The sequence below is a fragment of the Dryobates pubescens genome, chromosome 1 (genome assembly GCF_014839835.1).
Source record: "Dryobates pubescens isolate bDryPub1 chromosome 1, bDryPub1.pri, whole genome shotgun sequence".
NCBI classification, from domain to species: Eukaryota; Metazoa; Chordata; class Aves; order Piciformes; family Picidae; genus Dryobates; species Dryobates pubescens.
In genome coordinates this window covers 58,100,910-58,126,150 of record NC_071612.1, presented here as the reverse complement: position 1 = coordinate 58,126,150, position 25,241 = coordinate 58,100,910, and the positions used below count along the sequence as shown (strand labels likewise).

The window sequence follows — 25,241 nt, the reverse complement described above, 5'->3', positions numbered from 1 at the left end:
TATAAAATTCATAGCAGGGGTATTTATACAGACACTTAAATTACTATTTTTCTAAATTTTAGGTTAAAAAAACCCCAAAACTATTGAAAAAAGAACCAGCTACATACTGTTTGACACTTACACATCCTGCCAGTAGAACTGAGTTTGGAGGCATTGATGGAAAATGGGTAAACTCCTGAATATGATGTTGTTCTGTTATTACATGAATCATACACTCGACGACCATCAGGTTCCTGTTCTGAATCACTTGCTCAGAACGGAAGATTGAGGAAGTTGGCTAATGCTGATAAAAACTTCATGAAATGCAAAGAATAAGTTAACAGTTTGTGCTTCTGCTGGTAAGTCATGGATTTAGAATGTTTGTAAAAACCACTTTCTTTTCAAACAAAATTACTCCTTACACCGTTTTTATTCCGCTCACTTGCATCCTTCCACTATGTACAATGTACAGTGTAACAGTTGGGTCTTGCCAGGTTTGTTCACCTGAAGAAAGGAGGCAAATTCCAGATACATGACAGTTTAGTATGACAAATGCATTATTTTGTGCTTACATGTTCTGATATTCTGAAATGAAAATAATCAAGAGGCAGTCATTACTAAAGACATGCATAGTTTGTTTGAAATAAGGCTTTGTTGTGTGTAATGTTGAATCCTATCTTTATCTGGGACTCAGGCTTTAAGTATTGTGTTTGGCTGTGTTGAATGGCTCCCTCTCTACCCAGCTGAAGCAGGTGATGATCATTCCACTTTGGAATAATAAAAGTAATCTAATTACAGTGACACAACACAGCCACCTTCAGCAAAAACTTACACATTTTGCTGAAAACAAAAGCAATACCTTAGTGGAATGATTTTAGTGCCATCGGGGTGGTTGTAGCCAGGTGGGGGTTGGTCTCTTCTCCCAGGCAACCAGCACCAGAACACAGTCACAAGCTGCACCAGGGGAGGTTTAGGCTGGATGTTAGGAAAGAGTGATTGGCCATTGGAATGGGCTGCCCAGGGAGGTGGTGGAGTCACCATCCCAGGAGGTGTTTAGGAAGAGACTGGATGGGGTGCTCAGTGCCATGGTTTAATTGATTAGATAGTGCTGGGTGATAGGTTGGACTTGATGATCTCGAAGGTCTCTTCCAACCTGATTAACTCTATTCTCTCTCATTAGCATTTGCAAGACTGACTGCAGTTCAGGAGCTTCTCTGCGCACTTTTTCTGTGCAAGACAAAAATAACCAGTTTCAAGGTTACTATTTGCTAATGGATTTTTAATACTTTTTTTTTTTTTTTTTTTAAATAGAGCCAGCTTTTGACCAAAGACAAAACCTGCTTTGTGCAGACTCCCTATCTCGCCAGGGATGTGATTTACAGTTGTATCTTGGTCTTATCAGTTGTTCAGGCTGTCGAATAGGAGATAAAGTGCCTGCTGAAGAGCATGTTTACCCACCACCTTTAGAGAAGCAGGCAGAAAATAATACTGTTTCATATCAGTGGGAAAATAAAAGGTGTCACTTTGCTTCAGCTATAAAGAACTGAGTGAAAATATATATATATATTTTTTATTCATCAGACAATTCCATTTAGAAGCTGTGCTTAATTTAGGGAGAAGAACAACTGAGACTATGATCCGGGAACACTTTACGTATCTTTATATGCAGAGTTACTTTGGCCATAAGGCTCAAGGAGGAGCCTCATCAAAGCTCTGTTGTTTTGGCAAGCAGAATGACACGATCTTAAGGTAATAACTTTTCTGCTGAGTTTTTTGAATTAACTTCTGCCCAGAGGCTGTACTCCAAAATGGCAGGATTTTCAGTGCTGTGGGGGTGGTTTGGTTTGCTGGGTTTTGTTGCTTTGAGGCTTGTGTGACCGTTTGACACTGTGCCTTTAAGAAAGGGGCACACTGGCTAAATGTTTATAAAATATTTTGGTATTCTAAACGAATTTCATTGGTGGAATTGTGGGAGGTGAGGTTAGTCCCAGCGCAGCTGGAACTTTCTCTCAGTCTTCCTTCCTTCGCTGTCCCTCTCGGCTGGATCTGCTTCTGGGATTCTGGCCAACTAAGATAAGAACTAACTCCCTGTGCATAGGCCTCTGTCTGCTGTGCTAACTCCCTTTGCGTCTCTTCTTCTACCTCTTTTGGGGGAGAAGGGAGGTAGGGGGGTGAAGGGGGCACGGGGGAAGCCCCCTCTGTGGGGGGTCTGGTTTCTGGTTGAGTTCATTTGCTGTATATTCCTGTATATATTGTAAAATCCCTGTATTTGTTGTGTTACATAGAATCTGTTTCCTTGTAAAATATACTCTCATTTCTCCGACTGGGTTTAGCCGTGGTCTCTTTCTCAGTGGGGGAGGGAAAGCAGAGCCTTTCCTTTCAAACCACCACAGGTTGTTTGGTTGGAGGTTTGTCTTTTTTTTTGTTTTTAAATCCTTTATCCAGAGGCAGAATAAGATGGAGAAATGTTTCTGGTTCCAGTCAGGACATTCCTCTTGTGACGGACTTGCATGATTGAAATTATTAAGAAAAGTTTAGACTTTCTTCTCAGTTTATTGTAATTCTCCCAGATTTTAACAGCGTGACCGTTACTGAATCTGCAGTTTGCTTACTCTACTAGTGCACTGCACAAAGTCAAGCCTCTGAAATCTTCTGGGTGCTTTCTTCTCTACTGTTGTACTTCATGCCAGCAAGTACAGACAACAAGTCATTGAAAACAAGAGAGAGATGTTAGCAAGAAAAGAAGTTTATTAGGTATGAAACTTAAGTCCGACCTGCTTTCCCCCAAACCAATCCTGTCTCCTAAGGAACAGCCACAAGCACGTGACAGAACATTCAGGATTCCTCTAAAGAAAAGTTTCAATATTAAAATGCCACTTTTCAAGGAAGCAATAGTATTTGATCCTCAAGCAGCTTTCAGAAATGCACAGCATGTTTACAGGAAGGCAAGCCTTGTGGCTTATAAAGCTCCATCAGTTAATAACTAAGTGCATTCCCCACAGCAGGGCCAGCTGCTGCACAGGGCAAAGAATGAACACATACTCTAACTTACCTGATCTGGGAGCTCTTTGGGAACAGGGAGAGAAGTCTTCTGAAGTGGACTTTAGTATGATAATCACCATTTATTGTTACTTTTACCAGAACAAGAGGACACAGTCTCAGGCTGTGCCAGGGGAGGTTCAGGCTAGATGTTAGGAAAAAGTTCTATACAGAAAGAGTGATTGCCCATTGGAATGGGCTGCCTGGGGAGGTGGTGGAGTCGCCATCACTGGAGGTTTTCAGGAGGAGACTTGATGGGGTGCTTGGTGCCGTGGGTTAGTTGTTTGGGTGGTGTTGGATTGGTTGATGGGTTGGACGCGGTGATCTTGAAGGTCTCTTCCAACCTGGTTTATTCTATGTATTCTATGTATTTTAGAATAGAATAGATCAGACGAGGTTGGAAGAGACCTTCAAGATCATCATGTCCAACCTATCATCCAACCTAATCAACTAAACCATGGCACCAAGCACCCTATCAGTCTCCTCCTGAACACCTCCAGTGATGGTGACTCCACCACCTCCTCGGGCAGCCCATTCCAATGGGCAACCACTCTCTCTGTGTAAGACTTCCTCCTAACCTCCAGCCTAAACCTCCCCACAAAGTTTATTGCAGTGTTCTTTGTGTAAAATCATCCAAAAGTACCTTCAGTTTACTACAGATATTTTAATAGTGTAGAGGATGAAATAAAAATTATTACCTTCTGCAGCTAAATAAAGTGTAATCATAACATAGATGAATTTGCCTCTCCAGTGTATATTAACATAAGATTAGAGATTACTGCATTGAAAATCATAGCCAAAGTATGTATTTTAATTTAGAAAATGCTCAATTGTCTGGTTTTGTATGATTTCAGCTATCATTAATTTCTAAGCTTTATGCATTGAAGAGTTCTTCACCAACGCAGAAATTCCTATGACCCAGTGCTCAGAAATCCAAGTCATTTACCTGTTAAAAAGCTTCCTTTAAACCCCTCCCAAAACCCATTTAATGATGAGATTAGTGGTTAACTTATACAACTCTCTGTCTTCAACACCACAATTATTTGTTATTACACTCTTGGGAGGGAAAAAAATAAACCTGTTTTTTTTTTCTCATAGAATTTACTAACTGTATGTTTGATTTTGCTGTCTGTTCACAAGAGAGACGTTTGGGATCCATTTGAACACCACCATACCATTATTCCTGGTTAGGAAGGCATACATTGTACTGTGATCACGCAACTCCAGCTGCCAGAGGAAAGGGCAAAAGCAGCCCTACTTGCAGTTCTGTAAAACTAATTATTATATTGGTCATGCCTCCAGAACTCTATTTCTCATCCTTAATGAGCAATAGAAGGCATATTAGGGTTAAACATTTACAAGGCAACATTTCCAAGCACACAATAATGGAGGTATATAGTGGGCTGCAACCCTAGTATGGTTTTAGTACTATCTTGGGTTTATTTTCATTTGAGAAATAAGGGATACTTTGTCCTTTTAAATAGAATGCTGGAGACTTCAACTTTGCTATCTGATGAGGTCAGCAGAAACCTTGAATAATTCTGTGACTGCCCAGCAGCAGCTAACACCTTAGGGAGCATGCAGACCCCTTTTTGGCCCTGCAGTGAGCAGCAGGATCAACGATCCCTGTTACCAATCTCGCCCCTGTCTCAAGCACCAGGCTATTTCAGTGTTCCTCAGACAGCTATTAAAGGCATTCTTCAAGGCCTAAAAGCAAATAGTCCAGAGATGACAGGGTCAAAAGTAGCAAAAACCCACAATTAACAGTACCAGATAATCTTAATGCAAATGACAGAAATTTGGCCAGGGTGGTGGTGGTTGTTTTTTACCACAGGTTCACAGTCTCAGGCTGTGCCAGGGGAGGTTCAGGCTGGATGTTAGGAAAAAGTTCTATACAGAAAGAGTGATTGCCCATTGGAATGGGCTGCCTGGGGAGGTGGTTGAGTCGCCATCACTGGAGGTGTTCAGGAGAAGACTTGATGTGGTGCTTGGTGCCGTGGGTTAGTTGTTTAGGTGGTGTTGGATTGGTTGATGGGTTGGACGCGATGATCTTGAAGATCTCTTCCAACCTGGTTTATTCTATGTATTCTATTCTACTTTAGACTTTTTATGTCCATTTAATATTCATTTCCACCACTCAAAACAATAATCTACTGCTTAACTTCAAAGAGCAAGAAAGCACTATCTCCATACAGACCCAAAAGGGACACGGAGCTTCTGTGGCACAACTGTGAATGCCCAGACTCCTGTGGGCAAATGAATTGCGCAACATATGCCCATCTCCCTCCCCTCTCCGTTTTAAATAAATAAACCAATATTGTTTCTCCACTGCCAGCAAACACAGCATCTGTGGTGACCTCACATGGGGCCCGCCTGGGCTGCCATCTCCCGGGTGAGCCTCACTGTATTCTTCACCGGAGGGTTACAGTTGCGAGTAAATTGCTGCCTGTTTGCTGAAAGTATAAAAGAAATTTAAGCAGCTAAAACTTGTCAGTTTTTTTAATGTCTACTGCATGTTATCATATAGCATCCAGTTTGCCTCCCACAAAAATGGTTGCCTCGCTGAGGCCATGCAGGGCACAAAATGAAATTTAGGGGGTTATCTACAAGCCCACCATATTTCCTAGCCTGACTGGTGACCTAAATAAAACTTTCAGTATTAGGTTTTTCCAAGATGTAATTTGTATTATGGCTGTCAGGAGTTAAGATAGCAGTTGCCATGGAGCCTTAATCTTTTTTTAGGCTTCAGTCAAAGGAAGCTGGAAATCTGTATGCTGGGTAGAACCCTACTCAACAGAATTTTATTTAAATTGGGACAGGATTTTATCCTAATTTCTCTACTGAAAGTTTTTCTCAAAGGTTCTAGAATTCTCTTTATTTTATTCTGGTTTTCAGCAGGAGATGAAAGTTTCCTTTTAGGCTTCTTAAACCACACTATATTCAGCCACAGAAGTACCCACATTGCTTCCCCTGCACTCTCTCAACCAGGAACTGTAACTTTCTAGTAGTCTTGGTGTGCCCATTCAATTGCTGGAGCGAAATTCATTCAGCAGCTGTACCTTTTTTTTTCCAGTGGAAAATATGTAAAGGCAAAACTTTGGGGAGGGTTTTATTTTCTATGCACCCACTAAGCGCTAATCTTTGCGCTAGAAAACAGGCCTTTGGAACACGAGAAGTAATTACAGCTTGTATCTGTGTGTATGCTACTTGTAACTTCCTTGCTGTATATTTAAGAAGGGGGGAAAAAAAAAAAAAGTGTGGAATGTGTGATGTGCATCTCTAAAAGAACAAAATTAGCTATGTTCTAGTCAGTACGTTCTGCTAGTTGCAGCAGCAAAGCTGCACTCTCGCCTAATACTTGAAGCTAAAACATTGCTGATTGACTTCAAACTGAAGTTGCCCTACCAGATAAACCAGAAGAATACAGAAATATGCTGGGGGAGGCGGGGGGGAGGGGAGGGGGGGGTAAGTACAGAATTTGTCAAAATAAGCTTTTAGAACTCTTATCCTACCCCAGCCAAGAATCAGAAAGTATTTCAGTGCAGTATGAGCTTGATCTTAAGAAGATACTTGGAATCAAAGGCAAATGACAAGCTTCAGTTAATGGAAGATTTGCCAGAATTTTCACTAAACAGAACTGTTTCCTGGCCAGTTGTGAAGGAAATCCATAATCTTGTAGCTGTTCCAAAGACTGCAGGGCAATCAGAAAAATGGCACAAGAGAGGATTGCAAACTTTTTCAATTCTATAAGAGTAAAAAATAAACACCTTTTTATTGCAGGCATCATAACCCCATGGGTCTTTAACAGTTGCAGAGTTACATCTAATTCTACCACAGACAGAAAAATGTCTAACTAGCACTGAACATAAGAACAATTCTTGTGGGTTTGAGTAACAGCCCTGCTTCTAATCTTGAGATCAGATGCAAACCCAATTGTCCATTCTACTGGAGAAAAAAAAACAAAACAAAACCAAACAAATGAAAGACTACTTTTGAGAAGTGCCTGCTAGCAACCAAGAGGACCCTGAAGAAAATTAGACTCTGATAATTAAAGATACAAAGAGTATCTCTGATCTCTTAAAGACATTCAGAGGCATAATTGTTCACTGTGACCAAGAAAAGCTATGCACTATGAAGAGGATTCAGAAAGCCATGACAGTCAAGGGAACTGCTTAAAGAATCTCTAAAGAACTTTGAAGAGGTAAGGCAAATAAGTTAGGAGCTGCCCATCTTCAAGAACAAATGCTTTTCTCTGAATTGCAGGGATACACATCTCTGTTCAAGGTTTCTGACCTTTTTTTGAAATGGAAACACTCACAAAACAGCAACTGCCACTATTTTCCTAACCTCATCTGACTGACCTAATTCAGACCCTCCCAGCATACAACTCAATCTTTTCTGGTCTGTGGCATTCCACAGGTCAAACCATACACGGTCTGCCTCAAGTCTCCTTTGCAGACACTAGCCACAGCTGCAGGTGCAGACAGGAAGATACCCTACTTCTAAGCTATAACATAAACAAGTTGCTTTTTCTTTGCCCATGATAAATTTCTTTGCTGAGTCACTGAGTGAATAGACTGCATTTCAGGAGTAATACTATGTCATGAATTTAAAGCAGGCTTCAGCAAGCAATAGCTACTAAGAGAGTATTACCTTTGAAATATGCAGTAGAAGAATTTCAAATGTATCACAATGTGATAAAAGTATCTTTGTGATTTGCAGGGGCTTTTATCATTGCTCTGGATTTAGTTATGTACAGGGGGAAGAAAAGGTTTAGATTAGATTGCAACATTTAAAGCAAGTTGGGCTTCTATATGAATCCTATGGTATTTTTGCAGTCTAAGGTGCTAGTGTCAAAGACCTGCAGAGCTACCACAGATGAGACTTCTTAAGAAAAGAAATACATACGCGGATAGAGGGAAAAAGAAATCTAAGCCCTTCACTTGCTGGTGTGGCACTTGCTGCAGTTCAGTCTCCCCTAAGACCCAAAGAGTCCATTGAGACAGAACAGGGAGCAGTTAAATTCAGCCAATTCTGAAGAAAATAACCTTTAAGCAGTCAGAAGTTATAGAAGCCACAGAAGTGCCAAACTACTAATTTTTAAGCATGAATTCAGAAAACCTGTAGTAGTTACCTTGAAGACAAAGTTAGAGGCTTTAAAAAATGAAGAAAAATTATCTTCAAATACAGGAAGCACCCTCTTCTTTACAAAGACCCACTTCAGCTCTAAAAAGAGCATCCAAAATAGAAAAATCCTTAAATTCAGGGAAGAATGGGGCATTTCACTTACCATCTTTCTGTACTAGTTTCAAGACCTGTCAGTACTACATTACTATCTCAGGATGTGTAGATTAGTTAATGACTGGCAGGGAAACAGTGTTAAAATAGTCTAAGTAAGGAGGTGTTATCACTGTGCTAAAACCAATTAAGAGATACTAGGGTATAACAGTATGCAGAAGGGTACACTTTAAAAAACTTGTCCCTACCATGGCTGGTAATTAACTGGATTAATTGTTTGGATTCAGGCAGCTTACAAAACAGAATAAATGCACAACTGAAGGAAACCTCTATTAACCTTGTGTACTATTCCAGACCTGCCAGAATTCCAGTAAAAAACCCAAACCCAAACCACCACCAACCCTAAACCAAACAAAATAACAACACAAAAAGTAACTGCTGAAGATAGCAAGAGTTGCTCCTTGTGCTTTCAAACTAGTAAGATTTTTATTAGGGGCATTTTTTGGTTTGCTTTGATTAAATGATCCAACTGTTCCACAGGACAATGATCAACACTCTGATACCATCCCTTTGTAATTGTTTATGGGGACCTTTTGCTGCTGCTGAACTTCCATTGCCTCAAAACTGAAAGGCAAAAAGCACAAACTTAGAAGCATAAGCTTCCATAAGCTTCAATAAGCCAAAAATGTAACCTATGCTGTTAGGATGTAACATTAACTTTCACAGAGGACAGTTTCCTGTTCAGTTACCTGTATTTCTATGAAATTCCAGTGTTTGCTGCCCAGAATTTTTTATTGTTTGTTGTTGTTTGTTTGTTTCCCAAGAAGTTAGACTTCGCACATGCCTGCCTGCCCCCCATAGAAGCATTTGAGGCCAGGTTGGATGGGGCTTTGAGCAACCTGATCTACATCTCTTCCAACTGACAAGAGGTTTGGAACTAGGTGATCTTGTAGGTCCCTTCCTGTGACAGTCAAGACATATCTTGAAGATGAACTGGTTTAAGAGTTTTATTTTTCATTTTCATTTCATTAGTGAGGTTCATCCCTTTAAGAAAGAAATCAACATTAAGAAGCAACATACAAGTCCTCTACTTACCTTTCTGATTTCAAACTTGCATCTTATCTTCAGCAACTACCATTGATCTTCTATGAAAGTGGATGCAAAACCACAAAATCTGGGTTTGGTTAAAAGAGGTGGTAAAATGCTGAATGCCAGATAACATCAGATCTTTTCTCATGTGCAGTTTAACAAATTAACCAGGCCACTTAAAAGAGGTAACTTTAGATATACCCATGTATATCTGAGACACTCTGCTAATTGGCTTACAAAATTAATTCTACATTTGAGTGATTTCATGTACTGTGCAAGTACCATTTCCCCATCAGCATCTCCACAGGAAGCTTTGACAATTCATATTCCCTACTAGAAGGGCCATTAACATAAAAGCAAGCATCCTTGCATTAAAGATATTTATCTGGAACACTTTCAGAATCTAAAATTTCCTTTCTGTAGCACCACAACATATACACTTCCTACTTTAGCAATTATTCCAGATGAACAATTATATAAGGTTCCCAGCTTTCTCCTCTGCCTCAGAAAAGCGTATTCTTGTCAGTAGAAATTCAAGCAATACTTTTCAAAGTAAACTAGTAATGTTAATAGCTACTATTTCATTTGTACTGTCTTCTGCAAGTTCAGCATTTAAGTAATGTTTGGTTTTTAATACTAGGGAGCAATGCCATTTTAGGTAGACAGTAGGTGTTCATACAATCTGCAGCCCAAGGCTTCCAACCAATCTTACCAAAACCAAAATTTAAGAATTGCAGCAAATAGACAAAGGAGTAAAATGCACACAGGATGACTTACACCACTTGCCTCCAACAGCTGGTTTTATCATTCCTCATTAATACCCACAATCCACCCCCCTTACAAAGCTTGCATTTGCAACCTCAATTAGCTACTAGGCATGGAAAGCAAGATAGGGCCTTGGGATAAGGTTTACTGTCTGTCCTACCCTGCTGAGGGTGAGAGCCTTTACAGTAGTTTCCTGCAAGAGCTGTTTGCTTACTGCAGTACAGTTCTCCCCAATGGAGCTAATCCACTTAAACCTACAATTTTAGAGCAAAAATTCAAAACAGTGGCTTCATGCTCCCTTGCCATATGCTAACTAGTATTACTTGCAAATGCTAAATTCAGATAAGGAATCAGATCATAACTGTGGAAACGGGCTTGATATTTTACGTAGCTCATAATATTTAGAGTCCTGCACATTGATTCATACCATCTGTCCCAACAGCACTGAGGCTTTCTTTATGCCAAGTACAGTGCTCCCAGCCCTCCAGCCCCGACCGCCACAGCCCTCTAGTGGTGATGAAGGAAGGAGCTTGAATGGCATTCAGCCATCAGGGATTGCTTTTCCTCATCTGCCTTCTAGGCTGCACTCAACTCAGCACAACTGCTTTTCAGTCAGGCTTGGTGCCTCTTTGAGATGGTGCTGTCAAGGGATACCTTAAGCAATGAAGAGCAAAGACCTATGGAGACTTCAGAATGCTTGCAACCCACCTAGAGAAAAGCCCCACATCCAGCCCTGCAGAGCTGACTGCCTTGCCAAGCCCACCAGGGCACAAACAGTCTCAAAGACCACCACTTAAGCAGGATCCCTGGGTGCAATTTTTGGTACACCACTTACTTCTCAATTAGCATCTCTCATTGCAAAGAAACAGGAACAGCTGTTTTCATCTTCTTTTCCACCTTCAAGTTGTGAGTCTGAGGACGTTCACTTTCAGCTACCACCCAAGTAGTGTTTAGCCACTACAAGTATACTTCAGGACAACACTGTTACATAGCCTGTCAGAAGCATGAAGGAATTTGTATGGTGTTTCTGTGCCAGCCGCATTTATGTATTGGGTGGGGGGGGTTTGTTGTTTTTGTGGTTTTTTTTTCTCTCTCTCCAATCATCTATCAAAACTTTTGTTGAAAGCTTTTGTCTTCAGGCTTTTTAGATAGTTGCCCAAGGCCAAGAAACTGTGGAGGTGTGCCTAAACCCAAGTGTGGCCACACATACACTAATAGCACTTAAAGAAAACCTAAGTTTACATCCCAGAGAGTACCAGTCCTCTCAGCTGCCTTATGACAAATATTTTATCACATTTGCAAATTCTGTTTCCTGAGGTGCCAATATCCCCTCCTCTCAAGGGATCCTTCCTCCCAGGCTTATATAGACAGTGGGAAAACATAACCAAGTTTTGACATTAGAGAGACCATCTTAAACAATAAAGACCACGCCAGGATGTTCCACACAACCCAAACAAAGCCTACCAAGACCATGCAGAACAGTGTGCACACCATAATTCTATCAGATTCAAAAACCAACTCCCAAGTGTAAAGTCACAAAGACAAGAGTTTAATATTGATGGGGGGGAGAGGGGGGAAGGGGAAAAAAAAAAAAAAAAGCTTAAGTTAGTGGTATTTTCTTCCTTGAAATAACGTACTGCTCATATGAAAGTCACTGAAGAGGTCTGCTTTTAGCTCGGAAGACTTTTACAGTTACAGCTGAATTCAGAAACCCTAATTCCAAATGTGTGATGTTAACAAAAACTGAAAAGTTAAGACCTGGGATAAAGAACAAATCCAGTTGTTAAAAATCTAGCAGTTACATGAGGTCTTTCGCCACCTTTACCACAGCATGAGAAGTTCTTCAGTATCTTTCCCACCACCATTACTTCAAGATTCACACGGTTCTTTAAAATACTAATAGAGTTAAATTGAAATCAAGCGCCATATGCTTGTATTGTCTTCTGTGAAGGTCTGAAGCCACCCTGTTTCAATTATTTGGTTATTCAGTGCAGAAAGTTAAAGATCACAGAAGGTATAACAGCTTTTAATACTCCATTAATATTATAATTAAAAATTATTGCATAGTCTTATGCATTTCCTAAAACAGCTTTCTCTGTAAATTAAACATTTTAATATAAAAGGATCAACTCTTTAAAACATGGAATTGCTTTCACTACCTCGATCTTCTATCCTTTTTTGATTTGTCAGTACATTTGTCCATCGTTTTCTCATTGTCTCCTCTGCACTTGGGGCAATACCATTTCCCCTTTGGTTTGTAGGTGAGTCCAACACACGAGAAGTGGAACCACTCAATAGGACACTGTTCATTATCACATCCTATCATTTCACCGTAAGACACTTGGTTGCATAAGCAGTAAGTTGGTTCATTAGGATCAATTGCAAATTCTACAGGTGAAACCTCTCTCTCTTGTTTGGCTTTGGAACGTTTTTTCTTCTTGGAAGATTTAGATCTTTTTTCTTTAGGCGGCTGATCGTCGCAGTCATCAATACCGTTTGCTATATGGCACAGATCACGGCTTTCGCTGGTTCGCTGGCGACGAGGTCTGCGTGAAGATCTCTCTGGCTGGCAGGACTCCACCTTTGCCTTTTCTAGAGGCTTTTCGTTCTCAGACAGATCTTGAAAACACTGAGAGTGCGTTTCCATCTGCCGGGCTCTATTCTCTACCAGTTCTAGCATCTGAGTAACTATTTGGATTTTCTCATCTCCAAGTTCTTGACTGTTGATTAACGCACGCTGAAGATGCTGCTGCAAGCGCTTCTTCTGAACGGGATCATTTTCTGACTTGTATTTTTCATAGACATCATCTATTTCTTTTAATGCTTCTATAAAATAAAGATAATAGGAATAATTACACAAGATGGAACATGCTAAAGAAAACACAGAAGTGTATTTCTAACTGAGGAGAAGCAGTGCAGGTTTTAATTGTAGTATATCCTAGTGAGCTACAAGAGGTATTTTGTGCAAGGTGCATGTGGTCAGCAAATCAGTATTTAAGATCACAACCTGATGCAACAAAAAGAGGTATCTCAAGCTTATTTTAGCTACTGGAAAGAAAACAAAAACAAAAACCCTGCTGGATTGTGGGTAGTCCAGATGCTCCTTCTTTGAGCTGGGATTGTTTAGCCTGGAGAAGAGAAGGCTCAGGGGTGACCTCATTGCCCTCTACAACTACCTGAAAGGTGGTTGTAGACAGGAAGGGGTTGGTCTCTTCTCCCAGGCAACCAGCACCAGAACAAGGGGACACAGTCTCAAGCTGTGCCAGGGGAGGTTTAGACTCAAAGTGAGGAGAAAGTTCTTCACCGAGCGAGTCGTTCGTCATTGGAATGGGCTGCCCAGGGAGGTGGTGGAGTCACCGTCCCTGGAGGTGTTCAAGGGGAGATTGGACGTGGCACTTGGTGCCATGGTCTAGTTGTGGGGTCTGTTGGGGACAGGTTGGACTTGATGATCCTTGGGGTCTCTTCCAACCTTGGTTATACTGTGATACTGTGAAAAGCAGGATTTTCTGTTCAGAGTCCTTACCACAGTAGCACCAAAATTCTGGCCTAAAAAAAAAAAAAGCAAAGCAATAGCTTAATCATGACATAAACCATGCCAGAGTTAGGATATCCAGGTCGTCTGCCTTCACCTTCTGATTTGCCTAAAGGTTTGGTATTACATTTTTAAGTAGACATAGTTATAAAAGGACTATGACAACTGAAGTTACACAAGAGCAAATTTACAATCAGGCCAGAGATCAACGCGAAAGGCTTTTCCTATTACCAAAACAAATTACAGCAAGTTGCATTTTAAATTAAGGCTGAACTTTTCAGAACAGGTGACCTGCCATTTAGTGCATCACAGGATATTTTTAAGCAACTAGTAATGAGTAGTTCACAGTTTGACTTCTGAGCTGTTCTTGCAAGTCACGCAAAATAACTGGTTTGAGTTGCTGTGACACCTTCATAAAAGCAGCGAGTTTAACAAACCAAAATAAGAGATTAACAAATACCCTAAGACTGCCTTATAGTCTGGATTTTATATGACTATTTTGCAGACCAAAAATTATACTAGATCCACACGTAAGACAAAATTGCTGAAGTGAAAGGAAGTAGATTAGCAGAAGTGACAGTGAAACCTGATGCACACTGTTAGATACAGTAATGATTCCTTCAGAAACAGCTTGAGGATTTTATTTGAACAGGCAAGGGAATTTATGAGCAATACTAAACTATTTACTTCTAAAGCAAAAAGCTAGGCAGTGCAGTCTGTCTCTTCCTAAAGACCTGCCTTTCACAAACTGGCTTTCATTTTTAAAGGATTTGTCGGCATTGTACAGTTGTGAAATGATTCAAGCTTGTGCTAAATGGAAGCCATAGATGTTATCTCAACAACGTTCACAGAGATATTTTTGTTTCCTGCTGACATCTTGAAGCAGTAGCTTGTGCACAAATGGCCACTTTTTACTATAAATTCTGAAACCTGTATGACAACAGGAGTCAATAGCATTTTGTTCTGTTCCAGGTTTTAGGGGAAGATAAAAATTACTACTCTCTCTGTCCAATAACTCATTTCATCTGTTCTTTCCTCAATACCAGCATCCCAGCTACCACTAAAAACACAAGCTTTGTTTCCCTTCATCTTCAGATGCATCACTTGCCTTTTGCCCTGACCAGGGGGGGCGGGGGGAATAAAAAAAAATAAATAAATAAATCTTACTTTCTCCTGACAAATGTGGAGTAATGTACTTTGTATGCTGTTGAACTAGAAAGCCATAACCAGAATACAACATTCTGCAGCCACATTATCTCCCACACAGCCTTTTAGTGGGGGGAGTGTGTAGGTGTAGTTACAGATTTCCCATATTGGGAATGCCCTGCCCAGAAAAGCCCACAAGCAGTAACTGTTTGCCTTTTCACACTGTGACAGAGAACAACATTCACCCTACGTTGATTATTCCCTGGATGCAGCCCATGATGATACACTGAGCGCTTAAAATCACCAGATCAACGGATCACCGTCCATTAAAAAGAAGAAAGAACTTCTGGATTGACAGAGATGCAAGTTCACCAAACTCATTTTTGGTCTCTTAAGATTAGAGAAGGCATCCATACACCCAACTAGATAGCTCTGAAACTTCTGTTAGACAAAACAAAACAAAACAACAAAAAAACCCCAACAACCCAAAACCAACAAAACACAAGATAACAACAAACACCACCACACACACGAAAAAAGCAAACCACAAACAGCAAAACAACCCAAACAAAAAAACCAACATGACATAAACCAGGGCCAAGAGTTCATTACAGATAATCAGATTAAGTTTGGTGGAGCTAATGAAAGCTAAAAGTAGTTCAGTTTTGGAAGCGCAAGAGTGACACTGTCCCTCCTGCATGAACTATCACTACCTTTTACATTAGCTGAAATTGTATAGCCTTGCTTTTACATCTTCAGACTTGGGCCTAAGATATTTTTACCCAGTTTTGAGCGTTTGGTGGGGAGAAGGGAGTGTTGTTTTTTTTAAAACCAGTTGAAGGGTTTGGTAAAACCAGTAACAAACTTCTACTTTGGCTCAATATTGCATTACCGGCTGGAAAAAGATTTCTAGGAGACAATGCCTAAATAAAAGATTGAATTTATTGAAGACAGATGTGTTGTGCTGGCTACGCACCAGCGATCAGGTAAAGAGAGAGCCAGGCAGTCCAGCCCCGGCTAAAAATTCAGCATGTTGCAGGAAAACTCCATGCCCTTCAGACTTTAAAAACACAAGAATAATTTGCAAACGTTAGCTCTTATGCATCTTCCTGGTAATCAGAAAGATATGAAAGAATCTGCTTATAATAACTGTCTTCCGAGATGGCCAGTTTAACGTCTGCAAGGCCTTAACGGTCCTTTCCTCACTCATCCTGAAGAAAGCCTCCCCTTAGGAGTGGGGACACAGCTCTAGTTCCTACTCCACAGGATCAAATTCCGCACCCCGCCATGGGTCCACCGCATTCAGCCTCTGCTGCACCGTTCAAGTAATAAAGCTCTTCTGCAGAAGACCCCATCTTATAACTAGGCGGTAAAGCAGTAATTAGAAGACACCGCAGCAGCAGAGCTCACGAGCGGAAGATGGAACAAATCTAATCCATTTTAACCTGCATTTGGGTAGAAGCCTCGGCTTTAGCTGAAATTCAGAGTAACTCCCCGCTCTATGGGTCTTCTCCATGACCCACACGAACGCTGCTAACGCTATGCAGCTGCCCCCGTGAGCTAACCCCTCAGCGCCCCGGGTCAGCGCCCGGCGGGTCGAGCTAGAGAGCAGCGATTTACCATGGGACAGGGACAGGGCTCCGCCGGGACGCAGCACTCCCTACCCCCGCACGGCGGCGGGGCAGAGGCAGCTGTGAAACCGATTTCCATGACCCCACCTCCAGCAGCAACACCGCCGATTCCATCCCCACGGCTGCCTACAGTGGGGAAGTGGGGCGGGAGCGGCCCCACACGGCAAAGCAGCACCCGCGCCGAGCCGAGGCCTAACACCGGGCAGCGACGAACCGCCAGCTTCCACCGCCCCTGGGGCGGGGCCACCGCCTCGGGTCGACCTTCCCCGTGAGGAACCGGCCGGGGCCCGCCCTGGCAAACGCGGAGTGCAGCACCCCGGCAAACACCGACTCAGCCCCGAGCAGGCCCAGTAGGGGGCTCACCCCGGCACCCACCCCCTCCACCGGGCCCGCCCCGGCTCCGGCCCCTCCGCGTCGGGCGCATGTGCGGCGGACGGCCGCCCCTCTTCTTTCCCTACCCCCCATCCCGGTGCCCTGTGGCGGAGGCCGCGTCCCGCGGCTGCACCCACCTTGGCACTGCGTGTCCATCTCCCGCAGCAACGAGGCGTTGCGCTGGATGTCCAGCGGCAGCGACTCCACACACTCCAGGTAGTCCTGCACGTAGAGTGAAAGCAGCCGGGCCCGCTCGCCGCCCGGCGCCGCCGGCCCCGCCACCAGCTGCGGCCCCGCCAGCATCATCCCCCCGCGCCAGCAGCACATCCGCCGCCGCTGCCGTGCAGCCCTCACCGGGCGCGGGGGTCCCCGCGGCGACCCCGCTCCGCTTCCTCCTGCCTCCGCCCCTCTAGCCGCCGGGGTCCGAGCTGCGCGGACCGAGCCGAGGCGCTGAGTGGGGTGGTGAGGGGTGAGCGCCTCACCAGGCCGGACCCGGCCACTCCTCCGCGGGGTCCCTCGCCCCTTCCCGCCGCCGTGCCGCCGCCGAAGGAAAACCCACTCGGAGCCCCCGCCCCTGGCCGCCGGGTGCGCGCATGCGCGAGGCCCTGCCCTTATAAGGCGCGGCTGGCGGCGCCGCGAGGGGTTCACATTCTCCCGCCTTCTCTTCTTGCTCTCTGCTACTGGCCCGGCGCTCCGCAAAGGGCGGGAGCCGGCGCAGAGGCGGAGCTGCTCTTAAAGGTGCAGGTTATCGCTGGTTTTATATCCGGGCGAAGTGGTGCCCCTGCTGAAGGGTGCCACAGGGTCGCTGCCTGACTGAGGTGGCTGTTGCGGTGTGATGGCTACTCGCGCCCCGCAGCCGGTGGGCAGAGAGGTGGCTGCGATCGAGCACCTACTCCCGCCCTGCCCCACGCCAGATGCCCCGGTGGTGCCGGTGTGTGGGCGGGAGGGGGAGTGCGCGCGACCGTGGTGGTGGGCACTGAAGCGCCGTGTGCTCAGGGAGTCAGGGACTCCCTCAGCGGCCGGTCACATTCGTCCCCTCGGGCGCCGCCGCGGTGTCTGTTCCAGCCATCTCTGTGGCCAGCCTCACCCCGCCATGCTGCCCGCTGCCTTCCCCTAGGGTACTGCCCCGATGCACCTGTGTGAGGAAACGGTGAAGCGAGCGGAAATGACGGCCAGGTGTGAGTAGTGCCCGTTCATCTCCAGCTTTCAGTCACCTTCTGCTACTGCTGTAGTAGGGCAAGGAGTGGCGCCGCGACGTGTCTGTGAGTACTGCGGGCGTCGAACGGGAGAGACCCACGAGGGTCTTTCAGGTGTGCCCCCACCTTCGTGTGCTGTGTTTGTCAGCACTGATTAACGCTCGTCTCTGGTCGGAGCCCCCACGTTTGCTCGCTCTTCCAAAAGCATTCTCTCTGTCTCTGGAGGCTTGGAGGAGTTTATCGCGAGGATGTGTTGTGGCTGTTACGGGTTGTTACACTTGTCCCCGCTGCAGGCCGTGGTGCTTTGCACTGTGCTTGGTTGCTCGGTCACAACCCTGAACCTTCCCACGTTTCCAGGAGATAATGTAAAAGATGCCTGGGCAAGCAAGAAGTTTAGCATTTCATGCTGAAGCCTTACCCTTTGCACCGTCCTTCCATTTCCTTGGAATATTTTGGCAAACAATATAATGTGAGCACTGATGGCACTGAATCTCTTGAAATGCACCTTTCCAAAGGCATTGTGTCTGGCAGGAAGGGAATGCGAGTAACTTCTATTGCAATAAAATATATATACACACACACACATTGAATTGTTTGCAGTTGAATTGTGTATTTCTCTCTTAAACACTGCTGTCAGCTGTATCCACAATAATTTATTTCTGAAGAGTAGTTTTCATCATGAGGTGAAGTTTGTACCCATAGCATAGTGACAGGCAATGTGCAAGGAGGAAGTGTTTCTGCCTGGCACACAAGAGTGTGCTCTATAGCCAAGTTTTTCTCACTTGTAGCAATTGATAGGGTGAAGCATCTAATTAATTCACATCCTCCAACTGCAAGAAACAGCAGTTTAGATTGTTCTTGCCTGTAATGAGAGCTACTCGATTTAGCTCTAAAGAAGAGCAAAATTACTTGTGATAAACTGTTACTTAGAGAAGCAGAGTGACTTTTTATCCTGAAGAATCCTTGCAGAGAACTTTAAATAAGGCATCGAAGAAGCTTAACCTTTTAAAACCCACTGGCCTGCCAACAAACTTCCCACTTTCAACAGAGAATCCTGTCTTTCCTCAGGCTGTTGCAGAATTTGTGTCAAATATTGGCCATGGCAAATACAGTAGGAAAAAGAAGTATGCTTTTTAGCTACATGCTTTCTCCTACTGAGAGAACGATAGAAAACAGATGGAATTGCTGAAAGGTTGGTCTTTCAATCCCCACCTCTGTCAGGTGTTTTCCTGATCTTTACTACATGCATAATAATTAGTAAGTGTCAGGAAAAACTGAAATCTGGTGGAGTCTTGAATCATCCTGGAGAGACCTGTATGTTTTGCAGTATGTTGCAGTTGTATTTCAGGAATCTGAAAAAAGGTAGGGGGAAAATATGACAGCTGGCAAACTTAGGCAAAACAAACAAACAAACAAAAAGCAGCATCAAAGATGATTGAATTCAAGGGTGAAAAAATTCCAACCCCTCCAAAACCCTTCTGTCTTATATTTCTTCTCTACAGGTAAGCAGCCAGCACTAAAGCGTACCCATACTAATCCTGTAGATAACATTTCAGGATGGCATGATCGGGAGTAGTGGTTAGGCAGCAGCAGAGGTTGTACAGCAAGGTTGTAGTCTCCATTCTTGGATATTTTCAGAACCTAAGTGGATGTGGCCTGGTACAACCCGATCTGGCTGTGAAGTTGACTCTACTTTGATGTCCTCCAGAAGATCCCTTCCAGCCTACATTTTTTCTGCAATTCTGTCAATGTATGATCTGTGCCAGATGGTTCCATGGCTAGTCCTACAACAAAATTAGTGTATTGACCTTCATCAGCTTCATCTAGCCAAAATTCAGCATCTCAATTCATGAAAGTATGTGAGCACATTCTTAACTTTAAACTCATGCAGCAGCTAGTGTCCTACGTGACAGTGATTTTTACATCTGCATCTAAGATCTCGAGTAATTGTAGCTGTAGATGGATGGATTTACCTGTGACAGCAATGAATGGAAACAGAGTTGTAGGCAGTACTTTCAAAACATTTTTTATTCCACTGACATCACTCTGGCCAAAAAAAACCCCAGGAAGTTTGTAACTCAGTGTGTTTATATTCTTAAGAGGGCACCTTCATCTTACAATTCGTAACACCACTAAAATCAGTTGCTTCATTTTAGTGTATTGTGACAGCTCAGACTAAGGAAGCTAAACCTCGGATTCTTTTATGCTGCTTGTCTCATTTTTGCACAGATAGATTTGGAAAGTGAAAATAAGCTAGTTACTTTCACTTCTGTTGGCTGAAACTTTATTGTAAGGTGCTCACTGTATCACAGTATCACAGTAACTAAGGTTGGAAGAGACCCCAAGGATCATCAAGTCCAACCTGTTCCAACAGACCTCACAACTAGATCATGGCACTAAGTGCCACATCCAATCTCCCCTTGAACACCTCCAGGGACGGTGACTCCACCACCTCCCTGGGCAGCCCATTCCAATGACGAACGACTCGCTCAGTGAAGAACTTTTTCCTCACCTCGAGTCTAAACCTCCCCTGGCACAACTTGAGACTGTGTCCCCTTGTTCTGGTGCTGGTTGCCTGGGAGAAGAGACCAACCCCCTTCTGTCTACAACCACCTTTGAGGTAGTTGTAGAGGGCAATGAGGTCACTGCTGTCACTTCTGAGTAACTGAAGCTTCATCAGTTGAATTCTTTGTAACAGATATCACTGAGCTGTACAGGCAAAAAGCACTAGCTGCATGCCAGTGAAAAGGACCTGGATTAATATAAGTGATATGATATTAGAATACATAGAATACATAGAATAAACCAGGTTGGAAGAGACCTTCAAGATCATCGTGTCCAACCCATCAACCAATCCAACACCACCTAAACAACTAGCCCATGGCACCAAGCACCCCATCAAGTCTCCTCCTGAACACCTCCAATGATGGTGACTCCACCACCTGTCCAGGCAGCCCATTCCAAGAGGCAATCACTCTCTCTGTATAGAACTTTTTCCTAACATCCAACCTAAACCTCCCCTGGCACAGCCTGAGACTGTGTCCTCTTGTTCTGGTGCTGGCTGTCTGGGAGAAGAGACCAACATCCGTCTGTCTACAACCTCCCTTCAGGTAGTTGTAGAGAGTAATAAGGTCACCCCTGAGTCTCCTCCAAGCTAAGCAACCCCAGCTCCCTCAGCTTCTCCTCGTAGGGCTTATGTTCCAAACCCCTCACCAACTTTGTTGCTCTTCTCTGGACTCGTTCCAGCAAGTCAACCTCCTTCCTAAACTGAGGGGCCCAGAACTGGACACAGTACTCGAGGTGCGGCCTAACCAGTGCAGTGTACAGGGGCAGAATGACCTCCCTTGCTCCTGCTGGCCACACTGTTCCTGATGCAGGCAACACTGTTCCTGATGCAGGCAATATTCTTCATATAATATATAATATTCTTTAGAAAGATGTTGGCTGTTTTGAGGGGTTGTGTTTCTGCTTATAGTAAGTTTGAGTGGCTGTGTCATTCTGCCATCTCTTGAAGAAATAAAGGTGAGAAATAGGGATTTCCCCTACAAAACAGAAAAAAATAAAGCAAAAAAAAAAGTTTGTTACAAATAAGATGTTATTTTTAGTTACAATTAAATGTAAATTTAAAAATAACTGGCATCACTTTTTTCCCAAGTTTAAAGACCAGCCAAGCTGTTTAAAGAACAGCCAAGAAGGTCATTTTAGATCAATTTGTAGCATTTGTTACAGGTGGTTTCTGTGCTTGCTGTTTGTCACTATGGGGGAAGTAGTATCTGAGTTACAGCAGAGATAAGCTAATGTTTCCTGAATTTAAATGTTGTCTGTTGCTTTTGAACACTAAAATGTTTAAATTTTGAGTAGTCTAAAGAACGCAGCAGATTTCACTAGGATAAAGAAGCTTTAGCTTGCTGCGTGTTTGAAGCCTCAGAGGGGAGAGAAGCAATCATAGCAGACTGAATTCTCTGGTTTGATCATTCCTTGAAATGGCTAGGAGCAAGCACTGGAAAATTTTGATATATTGGACTCAAGTTTGCAACCTTATAGCCTCTGTGACGCAGCTATGTGTCTTCTTTTGATGATTGTGAGAATAATCTGGAAATCAGAAGAGGCATGGTAGAGCAAAACCCCTGATAATTGTAGAGAGGGAGAGGCAGAATGACCATAGACTCCACCAGCCCTCTCCATGAAGTGGAGAACTGACAGCCTGAGGCTGACACAGTGGTATCATGGGTGTGTCTTAGTGTATTTTGCATAAAGCCTGCCTCAGTGGTTGTTTTCCAAGAGCAAATAACCCACAAAAGTCCTATGTGAAATATATTGAGATTTATTTACCTTTACTCCAACTTTTCATGAAGGATAGATTACAACAGCTTTGTTTCTTTATCTTTTCTCAGTATAGATTTAAAAAGTCAAAATCAGAGTATTTCCCTTCTTTTGTGAAAGATTATTTCATTGGAGTATAGATTTTACTATGATAAAATATTTCCAGGTATTTAATCCAAATTTTATTTTCCCCATTTGCAATTTTCCCCTCTCATATTTCATAATCCTGATTTTATATCCTCAAACCATAGCTGATTCCTGTTCTATTTGATTTAACACATATTGGTCAGACTTTTTTCAGCTTTCCATTGATGGCCCAGGAAGAGTTTCAGCCCATGGAAAAAAATAATGAAAAGCAACATTATTGATGAAGACACGTCCATAAGGGGCTGTAGCTGTGAAGGACCTATGTAGCATTTAGTGGAAATGCTTAAAATATGATAACAGGGTGCTTCTTTCAAGGAAATGGAACAAATTATTTTTGGTGATGTATATTTCTTGGCAGGTATGCTTCTCTGGTTTCAATAGGATGGAAAGTGTGAAGAGTTCTCCAAGATACCAAGCAAAGAAAGAACAGGTACAAGCCAGATGGGCTTTAAAAAAAGTCAACTGAAGGAAGCTATAGGCCACAGAAAGGTTGTATAAAAAGGCCATAGTATCACAGTATCACTAAGGTTGGAAGAGACCTCAAAGATCACTGAGTCCAACCTGTCACCACAGGCCTCATGACTAGACCGTGGCACCAAGTGCCATGTCCAATCCCCTCTTGAACACCTCCAGGGATGGTGACTCCAACACCTCCCTGGGCAGCACATTCCAATGATGAATGACTCTCTCGGTGAAGAACTTTCTCCACACCTCAAGCCTAAACTTCCCCTGGTGCAGCTTGAGACTGTGTCCCCTTGTTCTGGTGCTGGTTGCCTGGGAGAAGAGACCAACCCCTTCCTGGCTACAGCCACCTTTCAGATAGTTGTAGAGGGCAATGAGGTCACCCCTGATCCTTCTCTTCTCCAGGCTAAACAACCCCAGCTCCCTCAGCCTCTCCTCACAGGGCTGTGCTCAAGGCCTCTCCCCAGCCTTGTTGCCTTTCTCTGGACACGTTCAAGTGTCTCAATGTCCTTCTTAAACTGAGGGGCCCAGAACTGGACACAGTACTCAAGGTGTGGCCAAGGAGCGGCCTTAGTTGATCTTCAATATAGACAATATTCCAGGAAGAGGCTATTCTTTGCCAGAGCTACAGAGATAGTACCATTTGTTCTAGTAAGCTACTCTTGCAAATTTCTCTAACATCAGATAATCCAAAAAAGGTACTTCCCTGTAGTGGCAGACATCATTGCTTTTGATTTTCCTTAAATATTAGGCTTGACTTATCTGGTGGAACATAAATCATATGGAAAAGAAATATTTTTCATTTACACAAGTGTAGGACACCTGGAAATAAGACATGGGCTAACATCAGATCCTGAGTGATAAACTAAACCAGTACATTTTGTGAAAACACCAGCATGTATTGTTTCCACCTGGACTCATCCTCACATGTATCTAATGTCTTCCTAGCATCAAACATTGCTCACTGGTAAGGAGATATATGTTCTTCCTCATCCAAATGGAAACATCTGTTGAAAAACTGGAGAATTTCCAAGTTTTCTGCTTTTCTTTTCTAAAAGAAAATCTCTTCCTGAGCCCAAATTAGTGATCAGCTGACTTGTATTAAAATGGGGATAGAGACAGCTGCAATATTCAGCTCATCTTTTTTTTTTCCTTCAAACTGATGTGTTCTATTTATCCTCTTCTGGAGTAAAGTATGCAAACTAAGTTTATTTCATGCTTTGTTTTGTAATAATTATTTATCTGTTTGCACAGTTCTTCCTGTTAAGCTTCTACACTCTAATCCCATGGCTGTACTCCAAAGTGTTTTGAGAAATTGCTAGGCCCAAGGTGAAATCTGTTAAGAAATTCACTTTTATAGGGCATCACTGCTTCCATCAGAGCATACTGACATAATGTTGCTTTGTTTTGAGAGGAACCACACTGCTCCTTTTTGAGAGTATCTACTCTGTGCAGAATGCTTTCTGGAAGTCGGTAGGAACTGGATGTCATCACCTTCTCACAGGTGCTATGGAGCATGCTGGCTGGCATAGGAACTGCAGCTCCTTAAGAGGTGGAGGACACTGCTAACCAGCTGAGGGGCAGCATCTGGCTGCTACCATAGGTAATGCTACATGGATTGTTCCCTGTCATTTACAACACGATTTTGTCTCCTTGTGGCTGAAGTAACAAATCCCTGTTTTCCTCTCCAGAAAGCAGGTTTCAGACAGTGACTTTTATTCTTCATCTACTGGTTTAAAGCATAAATGATCGGTGGTTTTCTTTCCGGCTGCGGAGCCAATCACCATGTCAAAGACCTTAGGGAAATGTGCAGATGGTATTTAGGGAGGCCAGGTGAGGAAAGGTACCAAGTTAATCTAATGCAAATATTTGGCAACTGTATGTCTTGTCTTACTTGAGCACTGAAGCTTGGTCCTCTTCCATTCAAGTAAATGGAAGAATCTGTGTGACTTTAATGGAACTGAGCCTCTTATGCCCACAGTGAACAAAGGAATTTTTTGTGCTCTTACCTGGCTAACATGCATGCTGCATTTTGTGATTCTGTTACTCAGCACAGGTCAGGTGGAAAACACATTTTTACTTCCTTTTGTGAGGAGCAAACATACACAATTGCACCTTTGTGATCAAGATTGTGAGCCCATGGCTTGGATGGGAGCACACTGCGATGGGTTAGGAACTGGCTGGAGGGCCGAGCCCAGAGAGTGGTGGTGAATGGTGCCACATCCAGCTGGCAGCCAGTCACCAGTGGTGTGCCCCAGGGATCAGTACTGGGCCCCATGCTCTTTAACATCTTTATTGATGATCTGTACGAGGGCATTGAGT

General features: G+C 43.3%; 1 protein-coding gene across 1 annotated transcript; it reads right to left on the bottom strand.

Moving 5' to 3' along the window:
- Positions 1–11,703: 11,703 nt before the first annotated feature.
- On the bottom strand, positions 11,704–17,363 carry ING2 (inhibitor of growth family member 2). The gene is made up of 2 exons (XM_054166390.1): positions 16,929–17,363; positions 11,704–12,936 (listed from the first exon to the last, which is right to left on the bottom strand). The coding sequence occupies exons 1-2, from the start codon at positions 17,116–17,118 to the stop codon at positions 12,266–12,268; spliced, it is 861 nt and encodes a 286-aa protein (XP_054022365.1). The 5' UTR covers positions 17,119–17,363; the 3' UTR covers positions 11,704–12,265.
- Positions 17,364–25,241: the final 7,878 nt, after the last annotated feature.